The sequence below is a fragment of the Fragaria vesca genome, linkage group LG4 (genome assembly GCF_000184155.1).
Source record: "Fragaria vesca subsp. vesca linkage group LG4, FraVesHawaii_1.0, whole genome shotgun sequence".
NCBI classification, from domain to species: Eukaryota; Viridiplantae; Streptophyta; class Magnoliopsida; order Rosales; family Rosaceae; genus Fragaria; species Fragaria vesca.
Genome location: NC_020494.1, coordinates 4,842,997 through 4,857,014, shown reverse-complemented (window position 1 = coordinate 4,857,014; position 14,018 = coordinate 4,842,997). Strand labels below are relative to the sequence as shown.

Below are 14,018 nucleotides of genomic sequence, written 5' to 3'. Positions count from 1 at the left end.
TCCTGCTGGGAAGAAACTTGTTCGGATCCAATGTGTTAAATATTGTGAGACCATCATCCTAGTAGAATGCATACTGTCCATCTACGATGGTATGGTTATACTTGTTCAATTTTTTACTTGAGCAACCTCTTCCCATACAGTGTTGATCGTAGTGATTCGAAATTGCATACTCGTGACCTTTTCGCCACAAAAAGTACTCCCATACGAGTAAGGTGTCAAGTTGAAGAGGCAACTTGCTGTCCAACCAAATTGAACACCTGAAGTTTTTGGCAGTAGTTTAGATAGAGCTTGTTGTGTTGAAAATCAATCGAAGAAATAGACAAGTCCCATTATAGTAATATGCTTCTGCGGGAAACACACAAAGCTAACAGGTGATTCAAACAGAACATGCTCCTATATGCATCTAGCTGGTACTCTATAAGAAAAAAAAAAATCAAAGCACTAACAGGGTCGAAAATTTGAATAGAAGATAAACTCACATAACAGAGGGTTATGATATCGAAATTGTAAAGAAAAATTCTTGTCCATCTTCTACTACTATGGTGCTTCAAGATTAAAAATGTAAGAAAAGAGGGAAACTTAACAAAAAAAATAAAAGGCTAATTTTGACTACTCAATACTAACGAGTCCAACAGGCTAATGCTGGGGGAGAATTTCAACCAAGAGCAGCAAGTTTTGTTTTGTTCCACAATGAAATAAGCAATTAACAAAAAGTCTTAAGCACTACATATAGTACGACAAGGCCAAGCAGAAACCAGACATGTTTGTGCACATCACAAGCTTTGCTTTTATCCACAGAAAGAGACTGAAAAGACATATCCATAACCACCATGTCAAATAACTAGATAACGCAAGAGAGAGCTACGGCTGCTAAAGTAAAGAATGTAATCTCTTGCAAAGCATGCTACTACGAAACTGAGAAATCCTCACAAATATCATTGATAGTGTCATTCAAAATGAAATTGAATATTTGAGCTGGAGACTTGAGGTGCCTCCGACAAAGAGAGAGAGGCTACCAAATTCCCAGTTCACATCCAGATCTAACGGGACTCAAGTGGAACTTTTGAAAATCTGAAAAAGCTTGTTGCAGCAGTCATATTATATCAAACAGGGGCACAACAATAAGATCAAAACGAAGTAAATGTTCTCATAAGATAAATAATCTATTTCTACAAACTACCTAAGCAACTGCAGTTAACTCGAACTTCTATTTCTCTGCTGTCTGAACTAGTACTTGCTTACTACCATTTTACTGCAATTCAAACTTAAATTTGAGATTCGCTTTTGCTATTCCGTAGTTAGCTAGCAGGGCTCATGTTTGACATCAATAACAAGCTATTGTATCAAATTAAGGTCAAGTATTAAAATTCTGTACTTTAAGGTGGGTTGATGTTTGATATCTGTAACGAGCAGTATACAAAGGGGATAAAATTAAGATCCAAAATTTTATGTGCTTGAGCCACTTTGCTCAGGCAGAAACAGGAGCACTTGAAACATGTAAAAGAAATCTATAAATGCGTGTGTCTAGCTCTAGAAGATCTTAGAGGTTTGGTAGCTTTTTTGTCCAGGTTCTTAGTAAGTCCCATTTGTGCAAATGCCAACTTAGATTTCTAAAACAAATGCCAACTTGAGAAAGGAAGCAAGAATAAGTACAAAGTACAAACAAGAATACAAGGATTATTCTGAAATTCAAGAACATATGGGTAAAATACAATTCACACAAACAAAATATTTGAATGTTAGGTACCTGGCCAATGCATTACCTTACCAAGGGCAGTGGTGATCAAAGCGCTCCACACAGTTGTTGCAGATAGAACAACGAGAACAATGAGGAGGGTGTTGCATTACCTTACACTTCACTCCTACTGGAAGCCATTGACACACACTTCTTTTGTTCCAGGGAATTGAAGGAGTTTGTCTTCCACCAAAATTACCACTCCCTGGTCTTCCACCAACATCCATAGACACTGATAAATCATAACTGAACTCTTCCTCAGGCGGATGTGAATTTCGTAATAATCCCAGGGTCCCGGGCTGAAGCAAGAAAAAGAAGCATCAACACCTATCAAGATCAACTAAAGAACTAACACTTAGGAGAACAGGCAATAGAGAATGGCAGAAAAACAACACTCAAAACGGATTAAATAAGAAAAAATAATGAAGAGAAAAGACACCAAAATTTAATACAGTATTCAGAGGCTGATGAACATAGTCTGAAAGTGAATGTTTAGTCCAAAATTCAATCATAAGAAATTATGTTCCATATATACATGACTCTGAACCAATGCCTTATTATCAATGGAGAAAGAAAAATTCATCAACCATGGCCGTAACTAGCAAAAACAGAATAATTTTGTATCAACGGAGTTTCGTTACAAGTCAAACAGGGCATACATCGTCTTCAATGTAAATTCCAGTTCATATACAATGCAACAGAGAAGATGTCACACTTCAGAACTGAGGTGCAATGTCCCCTCTTGCAAAATGATTATTCAGCAGAGTAATCATTTCAAAATGCAGAAGGGAACAAAGAAATAAAACATCAGAAGACTATTAGCTCACTGAACTCAAAAGGCAAACACTTTTTATTGAAAAGGGTAAGCAATGATCGTTACGCCTAAGCAAGGAAGCCTCAAAGAGACATACAATTCCAATTCAACTATCAAACCAATAAACGTCCCAACAACTAACCAAACTATTAAGTAACAACAGCTCAGTTGAGAGCACCCACACCCGAACTCTTCTGAGCAAGTTTAGTCCACTCTGTATGAAATGATCCGGGGCGATCAACCCTCTCATAAGTATGCGCTCCAAACAAATCTCTTTGAGCCTGAACGAGATTAGCCGGAAGCCTACCACGCCTATATGTATCAAAGTATGACAAACTAGCACACATTCCTGGAGTACTAATCCCAGCGGCCACAGCCAACCCCACAACTCTCCTCCACGCGGCTTGCCTCTGCACCATTTCCTTAGCAAAGTCGGGATCAACAATCAAGTTAGGCAGACCCTGATTCCTCTGGTACGCGTTCTTAATCCTATCCAAGAACACCGCTCTTATGATACAGCCTCCTTTCCAAATCCTAGCCAATTCCCCCAAATTCAAATTCCATCCCTTCTCCATACTCTTAGCCCTCAACAAGTTCATCCCCTGAGCATAGCTACAAATCTTGGAAGCATACAAAGCCTGCCTCACATCATCGATCAACCTCTTCTTATCAATCCCACTAACCACATTCCCAATCTCCTCCTTGAAACCAGCTTCCTTCAAAGCCTCCTCGGCGCTCTCCCTCTCCTCCTTCAACCCACTCAAGAATCTACAATCAAGCGAGGCCGCAATAGTAGGAGCGGCCACGGACAGCTCAGCAGCCTGCTGAACCGTCCATTTGCCAGTCCCCTTCATCCCAGTCTTATCCAGCAACTTGTCGACCAAAAAGCCGTCGGCCAAATCGTCCTTGACCTTGAAAATATCGGCGGTAATCTCGACTAAGAAGCTCTCCAGCTCTCCCCTGTTCCACTCCTCGAAGATTTGCGCCAGCTCGGAGTTGGAGAGGCCGCCGATGTTCTTCAACACGTCGTAGGCCTCGGAAATGAGCTGCATGTCGCCGTACTCGATCCCGTTGTGGACCATCTTGACGAAGTTGCCGGAGCCGCCCTCGCCGATGTAGGTGACGCAGGGCCCGTCCTCGACCTGGGCGGCGACCTTGTGGAGAATGTCCTGGACATTGGAGTAGGCTTGGTGGGACCCCCCGGGCATGAGGCTGGGGCCGTGGCGAGCGCCTTCCTCGCCGCCGGAGACGCCCATGCCGAGGTAGAGGAGGCCCTTGGCGGAAGCCTCGTGGATGCGGCGCTCGGTGTTCTCGTACCACTCGTTGCCGCCGTCGATGATGGCGTCGCCGGGCTCCATGTAGGCGGACAAGGCGGCGATGGTCTGGTCGACGGGGGCGCCGGCCTTGACGAGGATGATGACGGATCGGGGGCGCTGGAGAGAGAGGACGAAGTCTTTGGGGGTGTACTGGCCGGAGAGAGGGAGGTCGCCCTCGGTGGCGGCGCGGTGGACGGTCTCGTCGACCTTGGAGGAGGTGCGGTTGTAGACGGAAATGGGGAAGCCTTTCTCGGCGATGTTGAGGGCGAGGTTCTGGCCCATGACGGCGAGGCCGGCGAGGCCGATGCGGGAGAGTGCGGTGGAGGCCTCCATTTGAGAAATGGGCTTGGTGGTGAAGAGCTGAGAGAAGGAGAAAGGATATAGAGGGGGAGAGAGATATTTGTTTAAAAAGAAAGAAGGGCAAGTGGAGAGGTGTGACGGACTCGTCGAGGGAGTGAAGGGACAATTTCGATGACTACCAAGTCGCCCCCCTCCAACTATACTCTGCTTAGTTCTGGAATGCAGCTATTGGGGCGTGCGTGAGGCTCCGTTATCCCAGTTAGCTAGCGCGTGAGGTGCGTCACTCTCCGTCTGCGATGTTCCTTCCTCATTTGTGTTGCTCTGCTAGCTTCAAGATTTTCCAAGTACTTCAGCTGTCAACTGCAATATAGTTCACAATTTACTGCTTCAATTTTTTTTGAAATTTTGAGTCTAGATAGTGTATTGACTGTATTCTTCATCATCTCATGTGTCTCTAGTTTAGCTGAACTTTCAATTTTTGTTTTAACAGACAGCAGAGGCACAGTGGTGATTATGTAGAGTTCTACTCTCGTGCCATTTCATTTATTAGCTTACCCTGCACCAAAGTATTTACTTTTATACTATGTGTGTGACTTCTAGTTTCTAATCTGTTAGTTTCATCTCTGCAGGATGTAAATGATGTACTGCAGAAAGTATGCAGAAAGTATGTTAGTTTCCCTTGATTGGCCAGGTGTGTAGAAATCTAATTTCATCTCTGCAGTATGTAAATGATTTACTTTGTGGTTTTATATGCAGAAATCTAATTTCTCATATTGGATGGTTAGTATATGGACAACTGCTTATTTTAGTTCATTAGAATGGGAGTATTGAACCTTTCATTTTCTTGAAATTTGATAACTTGTGCCTGAAATGATGCAGGCACCAGAGAAGTTTGCTGCAGCTTGTGCAAGGAATCCTGTTTGTAACCTTGCATTGATCGTTGGTACAACAGACATCCCTGACTGGTGCTATGTTAAGGCCTATGGAAGTGAAGGTAAAACTATCTATTCAGAAGCACCTTCAGCTGAGGATCTGGCTCTTTTTCACAGCAAGTCTCCTGTTTCACATATTTCAAAGGTATGCTTGTTTAAGCTTCTTTTACTATATATATATCAGTGAGTTAATTCAGCCATGATATTCGTATGCCTTAGAAGTATTGTAGCTGAGCGATTACAAGTTTATGAGGTAATTGTCATGAAAGAACTTTAAAGGGTTTGCACTCCCCATTTTACAATCTACACTCACTCTTTCCATTTTACGATCTACACTCCCGCTTTCCTTATAAAAGACACAGTCAGTGAAATCCACAATTTATAATTCATATGTAACTAGAGCATTACAGATACCTTCCACAAAAGGAGCAAATCACTGTCCCCTAAATGTTCTACACTAAATTGGATTTATCAACAATGTCAACTACCGATACTACCTTGCCTGCCTACACTTTACGAGCCAAGGTCCTCTGCTTTGTCGCGTGCTGCACTACTTTTTCCTCCACAGGAAGACCCTTCTGCTTTCTTACAACATTTATCAGTTTTCTAGCTGTATTTGGACGCACACTAGAACCGTCGCCAAACTCTTCTCTCTCCTCATCCGTTTTTGGTACAAAGAAAGGATCATTATCAAGTGCTTCCCAGTGGCTGAGCACAAGATGAGCACTTGCAGCTCCAGCAGTCCATCTTCTAAGATCCTCCGCAAAACCAAAGCTTTCAGAAACCGGCAAATAGGCATGTACAGTGAACAATGGGAGCCTTCCTGCATTTCTTCCTTGAAAACTTTGGTCTGCCTTCGTCCAAGCGCAGCATACATATTACCCAGTTGTTCAGTTGGCGTAATCAACTCACAAAAGTACATAGCTTCCACAAGCCGTGGTTGCTTCTGAAGCACAGCTGCTCTATACGCATCTTTAACAGTTGTCATTACCTGGTGGTCGGTTGTTTTCAAATTATCAGAATGAGCAGCTAATGGTGAAATGTAAGCTTCAACCACAAATGCCAAACCCCACATAGGCTCGTCACATAAAGGTCCAGCTGCTGTTGCCTGTTGAAATCTGGAAAAAACACTGCTCTTGAGGCTCTTTGCTTCATCATACAGTGCTTCAGTTACTTCTGAAGATGTCTCAGCAGCTGCATTCTCATTGTCAGAAGCATCCACCAGTCCTAATATCTCAGAAACATGAGAGGAGCCTCGGATGAGCACAGAGGAGTTAGTACCCTGTCATTTTGTTTCTGGAGTAAGTAGGATGTTAGGGCCAACACAGCAAGGGCCAAGAGCCCAGATCCTTTTAAGAAGTTTTTGCCACATTAATTTACATTTCTCAGCCCGATCCTTGTCAGTCTCACCGCTAGACAAAATATCACTCTCCACAGCCTCCATCATACGTTTCCTTAGTGTTTCAATTAAATTTACATCCGAACTTTAATTCTGGGCAGCCATGCCTGCTAGAATATCTGCTAGAATATTGGAACTTTCATCAATCACCTTAGTTAGAGAAGGTGGGAGTTTCAGGACCTTCACCCGAACAACGCATCTTCCATCTTGTGTTGCTTTTTCAACATATTCTGTACTGGCGAGAAAGGATTTTAAATTCTCAAGTGTGGATTCGTCTCCCAAAATGGTCTCTTTAAAAGACACAAGAGGCTTAGACACTACAAAGCCTACCCTTGCGAATCTATCTTTCAAATCTTTTATGCATCTTTCAAGATGTACTTCTCCTGCAGCAGACAAAAATTGTTCTCCTCTACCAGACTCCGTGACCTCTACGAAAGGGTCTGCCTTATTCAGCAGCCGTAAACCCTTCTTCAATGCACCCATATCTGCAGAATAAGATGGCTCAATTGCAACTTTCAGAGTAGGAGAAACCTGGAATGACATACCGGAGAAAGGCCAACAATTCTTTGTTGATGAAAGTGTTGCAGTTTTAAGTATATGCTGCCCGAGGCCTCGAATTGCCACAATATCCCCTGCTTGCGCCTCTGGTACATGTTGTAAATTTTGGCCCATCATGAGATACAAAGAATGCAACTTGCCACCTGAATATGCTTCTGCATTGATTTCCCTTTTAAGGGATCATATAAAGCTGAAAGCACAAAAATTTCTTGACAACGACAAAGAACGCCACTATAAATCCTTGCAAATGCAAGGAAGAACTCATCCAATTCACCCTCATCAGACGTATTATCCAAAACTTCCTCGTCTAATCCATACTTCGGAAGTGTTTTCGTAGAGACAGGGAACATTTTCGAAACAAAAGCAACACAAGGAGCTTCAGGCCTAGAATCACAAGCTTCAACCGATCTCCTCACCAGCTCCGCCCTTGAAGGTACACTAGAATCATCCTCAGCTCTTTTTGGAAGCAACTGCGAAATCCTATACAACTGTGCTGCAATCGGGTCAGGCATACACGTAATAACCATCGACAGGATAGCCTCATGCACAGGAAGCCAATGACTCATCACAGCCTTAACCATACCCTTCAAATCGACTTTCAAATCCCTGGATGGTATAGTCAAACTAAACGCTTTGATCACTTTCCTAACCAACGCTTCAGCCTCCTCCCTCTCCTTCCAAGCCACCTGGTACAGTCTCCAAACCGGCTCAAGCACAAACTCAACAAACATCGGCCGAGCCATTCTCAGACCAGCCACACCATTCACCCCCACAATCTTCCCCTCCTTGTGATTAAAATACCAAGGCCCCCATAAAGCCTTCTGCAATGCATTAGTACTCCACCAGAATTTTTTTCAATAAAACTCCTCAAATTGCGGAACAGTAAACCCCCAATGATGCAGATCAGCGATCCACAACAACTCAAAGCCTCTCTAGACTCAAACACACAAGACAACAAGAGAAGAAGATGATGATACTCTGGCGGCTGCCAATACTTATAATATATCAATCCTCAAAAGACCCCTTACAAGAGCCAATACATCTCTTTAAATAGAGAACAAAACCTAGTCTTTAAAAGGAAGTAAGCAACAACATTAAAACTACGACCACTTAATAGGTAAATAATCAAAGCATAATATAATAAGGAATCATCTCTTGGACCAAACATAGTCCTTAAGATATTCTGGCGCCTGTACATTTCTCTTGGCTCTTGGTTTATCTCCAAGCATAGCTCCTGCATCAGACTCCCCAGGTTGAAAAAGACTCGTCCTCGAGTCTGGGTTATGGTCATCGGAATTGCTCCCTTGGTAAGCTTGTAGATCAGCAACATTAAAAGTAGCAGAGACATTCATGTTGCTTGGAAGGTCAAGTACATAAGCATTCTCTCCAACACGCTCCAATACCTGGAATGGTCCATCTGCCTGATCATGCGATTTCACATGTTTTCCACGTGGAAACCTTTCTTTACTCAGATTTACCCACACAAGATCTCCCGCCTTGAACTCAACATGTCTTCTATGCTTGTCAGCTTTCTCCTTGTACTTTTTATTACTTGCTTCAAGCTTTTGACGAACCTGCTCATGCAACTTCTTGATGTATTCAGCCATATCTTGTGCATCACCACTAATACGGTCGTTGGTGGGTAGCGGAACCAAGTCCACAGGGCTGACAGGGTTTCGGCCGTACACCACTTCAAAGGGACTCATCTCAATGGTTCAGCTAGTTGACTTATTGTAGGCAAACTCTGCTTGTGGTAAGACTTCAGACCAGCTTGATTTATTTTTCCCCACAAGTGATCTTAATAGATTTCCCAATGTCCTGTTGACTACCTCAGTTTGGCCATCAGTTTGTGGATGGTGAGCACTGCTATACTGAAGTGTAGTCCCCATCTTTCGCCAAAGAGTACGCCAAAAATGTCCCACACTTTGAATCTCGATAAGAAGTGATGGTAATTGGAATACCATGTAGCTTGACTACCTCTCGAAAATAGAGGTTTGCAATGTGACTAGCATCCATGGTTTTAGAGCATGGCACAAAATGTGCCATCTTTGAAAATCTATCCACCACAACCAGTATAGAATCATGACCATTCTTAGTACGAGGGAGTCCCAATACAAAGTCCATACTCACATCCTCCCATGGAGCATTCGGTTCGGGTAGAGGAGTATACATACCTGTGTTTTGAGAATGCCCTTTAGCAACATGACACACTCTACACCGTTGAACATACCTCATCACATCTCTATTCAACTTTGGCTAGTAAAATTTTTCCCCAACTAGAGCAATTGTTTTGTCTCGTCCAAAATGCCCCCCAAGACCACCACCATGCTGCTCTTCAATTATCCATAACCTCATTGAACAATTAGGAATGCACAATCTGCTCCCTTTAAATAAAAACCCATCATTCATATGAAAATCTTGGAAGGGACGTTGAGCCTCACATTCTGTCCATATATGTCCAAAATCCACATCGTCTTTGTACAAATCCCGTAATCTCTCAAACCCAACAACCTTGATCTCCATTGTTGTTAATAAAACATGTCGTCAACTCAATGCGTCTGCCACTCTGTTTTGTACTCCGGCTTTGTGACGGATAACAAATTTGTATTCCTGAAGCTCTTCTACCCACTTCGCATGACGTCGGTTAAGCTTTTGTTGCCCATTGATAAATTTCAATGCTTCATGATTCGAGTAAAGGATAAATTCTTTGTATATCAAGTACTGTTTCCACTCTCGCAAAGCTTGCATGATGGCATAAAACTCCACATCATAAGTGGAGTACTTTCTCCTTGTATCATTGAGCTTTTCACTATAAAAGGCTACCGGCTTACCCTCTTGGCTCAGAACAGCCCCAATCCCGATTCGGGATGCATCACAATCAACTTCAAAGACTTTCTCATAATCTGGTAGGGTCAAAATGGGAGCTTCTGTCATAGCTTTTTTCACCGCTTGAAAACTACTCTCAGCTGCATCTGTCCACTTAAATACACTAGATTTCAAGCAATCAGTCATAGGTGCAACAAGTGAACTGAAATTGCGAATGAACCTGCGATAAAATGGGCTAAGCCATGAAAGCTTCTAATGTCGTGGATTGACATGGGAGTTGGCCACTCCAATATTGCTTCAACCTTCTTTGGGTCAACCTTGACTCCTTCTGAAGAGATGAAGTAGCCCAAAAAAATCAAGCTTTTGGTCATGAACTCACACTTCTTCAAATTGGCATATAACTTTTGCTCTCTCAACACTTCAAAAACTTTGCGTAAGTGCTCCATATGTTGCTCAACATTGCAACTAAAGACAAGGATGTCATCAAAATACACCACTACAAACTTCCCATTGTATGGACGAAAAATCTGGTTCATTAGCCGCATAAACGTACTTGGTGCATTTGATAACCCAAACGACATCACCATCCATTCAAACAACCCATCACATGTCTTAAATGCCGTCTTCCATTCATCACCCAGTCACATTCGAATTTGATGATACCCACTTCGAAGATCAATCTTAGAAAATATACTTGAACCTGACAAATGGTCCAACATGTCATCCAAACGAGGAATGGGAAACCTGTATTTCACTGAAAATTATACAGCGCACCCGGGTGTATCCACCGTCCATTTTGACCCGACCAAAAAAAAAAAAAAAAATTAAACGGTGGAGATGACGGGTGCGCCGAATAGGCTCTCGTAATTCACTGTGATTTTATTAATTGCCCTGCTGTCCACACACATCCACCAAGTACCATCTTTCTTTGGAGTTAGCAAAGCTGGAACAGCGCAAGGACTCATACTCTCACGAATCACTGTCACATCCCGACCCTTATATTTTTACCTTATTTACTAACGTGATTATAATAAGAATTTTACCGTCCCCGTCATTGAGTTAATAGTTTAATTGGTCCCTAGAGGTATTTTTAAGAGATAATTAGTTTCGGGGAATTGTTCGTGGGCGAAAATATGACGACGGTAAAAATGGTAAATTTTAGCTAGTAAAAGGTAATTTTTATTCGGGTATTATTTTTTCGGGGTGTTTTATTTGTAGGAGTTGGGTATATTAGTGTTGTTGGACCGGGTGTAGAGGCCCATTTCTCTTTTCTCTTTTTCTCCTCTTTTCTCCTCCCGGTTCTCTCCCGCACCCGAGCCCTTCCGCTGTCCCGTTTTCCGACCGCCAGACCGCCGCCGTCCGGCCGCCCCAGACCGCCGCTCCGGTCCCAATCGAACGGCCTCCAACCCAGCTTCCATTCTAGGCCGGTAGCAGCCCCCCTAGCGCCGCCGTGAGTGAGCGGTGCCGCCCGAAAGGATAGGCTGCCCCGAACTTCCGGTCGCCGGAACTCCCTCCTCCAGCCACCAATCCGGGCAAGCTTGGTACGGTTTTGTAGCCCTCCTCCCGTGCAGCAACCCCTCCAAGCAGCTCCCTCCCTCTTGAGCTAGGTAAGGAGAAATGTGGAGTTGAAATTTCTAGGGCTTTTAAGTTGTTTTCGTTCGATTAGCCTAGTTAGGCTTGGAATTGGGTGATGTGTTGGTCATGAAAGTTGTAGAGGAGATTGAGAGGAAGATTCTGTTAAAATTTGGTAGCATTTGCAGGTCGCCGGAGTTGGTCGCCGGCCGCCGCTGTTTATGGAAATTTTGTGGTTTTTGATGTAGAATATTAAGGGGATATTATTGAGGTGAATTTTGGAATTTTTGGATGAGATTTGGATAGGTTTGTGAATTTCCGAAGTGTGGTATTTTTGGCGGGTAATTAATGTAGAATCCGGCCGTAGGATTTAAGTCGTATTTTGGAGAGGTTGTATTTACGACTGTTGAGTATGATATTTAAGTTCGGATTGTTCCGATTTAAGATTATCGAAGTTAGGCAATGATGAGCGTATTTATGGCTCTCGGGTAATTTTGCCTATTTTGATTAAATATTGGATTATTGGTTGGGAAATTAATATTATATTTGGAACAGGACGTGAGGAGGCTCGAACAGATGAGACCTCAGATCGACATCAGGCTTCGGCCTAATTTGTGAGTGGACTTTTATTTGAAATAATATGCATGCTATGGTTCATGATTGAACATTTCCTTTTGTTGGAGTTTTGACGTCAATTAATTTTGACGATTTTTATTTCTCTTGGAGAGATACCGAAAATGAGATTTTCGGTGGATATAATTATGTATTTATGAGAGAGTATGTATTAAAAATGCTAGCTAGCCATATGTGTCTGTCCACCTTAATGGCGTAGCATATAGCCGCATTATGGTGTGACGTGAGCGTTGGACATAAGCGTAGTAGCCCTATTTGAGTGTTTAATTCATATAGGGGGTATGGACACATATTTATACACCCGTCTGTCCACCTTGATGGCGTAGTGTAGCACCGCATTAAGGCGTGACGTGAGCGTTGGACGCGAGCGTAGTAGCCCTATATAGACCCATGAATTTATATAGGGAGTATGGACGAGTGTAAATACATACATATATTATAGAGTCTGAAAGGCTCGATATTTTATGGGATAAAAGTTTTATCGCTTGCGGCATGCATTCGATTTTTCCTTAGAAATTAATTTGGGGAAACATAAATATTTTATTTATTATTTTATTTTGTCCACTCACTCTAACGTTATTAAATGTTTTCCCCTGGGCCCTTCGTTTTAAATTTCTCAGTCTGCAGAGTTCGGGTTGGATCTAGTAGGAGACGAGGCATAGTCACCCGCATTTCTGCCAGTTTTCGTCAGTAGGTTACCTGTTCAACCTACTCGTGTTTTCTTTCTTCCGCTTGTGTTTAGTAGCTCTGAATACTTTGGAATTATTGTATATTTTTGTGTAGAATTTCTGAAGGATGATTATGTGATGTTCGGAAGTGTTGAATTAAGAGTGTAATATGAAATTTTCGAGTTAGGGTTGTCCATCTGCAAGGGAGATTTGCTTAATCTTTTCAGTAAATTTTCCTTGGAGGTGGTCCCCGCACGACTTACTCCGGGTTTCAGGGTGAAATTTGGGGTGGGTCGTGTCAATCACACCCTTATTTAACAACTCAGTGACTTGTCTATTAAGCTCCTCATGCTCTTGCGGACTCATACGATAATGAGGTCTGTTTAGCAAGCTTGAACCCGGGACAAGATCTATATGGTGTTGTATATCTCTCATTGGAGGTAAGCCTGCAGGAAGTTCATCTGGGATAACATCACTAAATTCCCCTAATAGAGGCTTAAGTTGAGGAGGGAGAGTCCTTTTAGAATCTATCTCTTTCACCATAAGCATATACACATCATCTCCAGCTTTCACTTCTTCTAGAAACTCAGCCATAGACAAATAATTATTTCCCCCATCTTTTTTTGTAGGTTTAGGAGTGCTCCCCAACTTCGACGGACCTAGAATCACCTTGACACCCTCTTTATGAAAAGTGTAAGTGTTTTTATATCCGTCATGAACTGCCCTCCGATCATATTGCCACGGATGACCCAATAGTAAATGGCAAGCATCCATCGGCACCACATCACACCATTGAGAATCATTGTAATGTTTACCAATGGAAAATGTCACTAAGCAATGTCGATTGATAGTTACCTCATTCCCCTTTTTGAACCAAGCCAACTTGTAGGATGTAGGCCTCCTCTCCGTCTTCAAATTAAGTTTGTCTACCATCTCTTGAGCCACCACATTCTCACAACTCCCGCTATCGATGATGAGGTCACATATTTTCCCATTTGAAGTGCACCTTGTGTGGAAAATATTATGTCGTAACCACTCAGGATCTTCCTCTACTTTAGAAGCACTTATTGCTCGTTGTATGACTAATGCTTCTCCCTGGTCACTCCACGTAATTTCATCGTCTTCATGATCGTTGTAATTGTCATAGATAGGAGGGTCTTCTTTTAACTCAGAGGACTCTCCAAATTCTTCAATGAGATTAACAACCCTTCGGTTAGGGCACTCGGATTGAATATGGCCAATACTTGAGCACTTGAAACACTTCA

At 42.6% G+C, this 14,018-nt stretch overlaps 1 protein-coding gene and 1 pseudogene across 1 annotated transcript; both read right to left on the bottom strand.

Moving 5' to 3' along the window:
* Positions 1–1,842: 1,842 nt before the first annotated feature.
* LOC101309045 (6-phosphogluconate dehydrogenase, decarboxylating 1, chloroplastic-like) lies at positions 1,843–4,198 on the bottom strand. Its single transcript, XM_004296490.1, has 2 exons — positions 2,734–4,198; positions 1,843–2,034 (listed from the first exon to the last, which is right to left on the bottom strand). Exons 1-2 carry the CDS (start codon positions 4,196–4,198, stop codon positions 1,994–1,996), a joined length of 1,506 nt encoding a protein of 501 aa, XP_004296538.1. The 3' UTR covers positions 1,843–1,993.
* Positions 4,199–5,603: 1,405 nt separating this feature from the next.
* Positions 5,604–14,018, bottom strand: part of LOC101313980 — a 17,900-nt pseudogene continuing 9,485 nt past the window's right edge.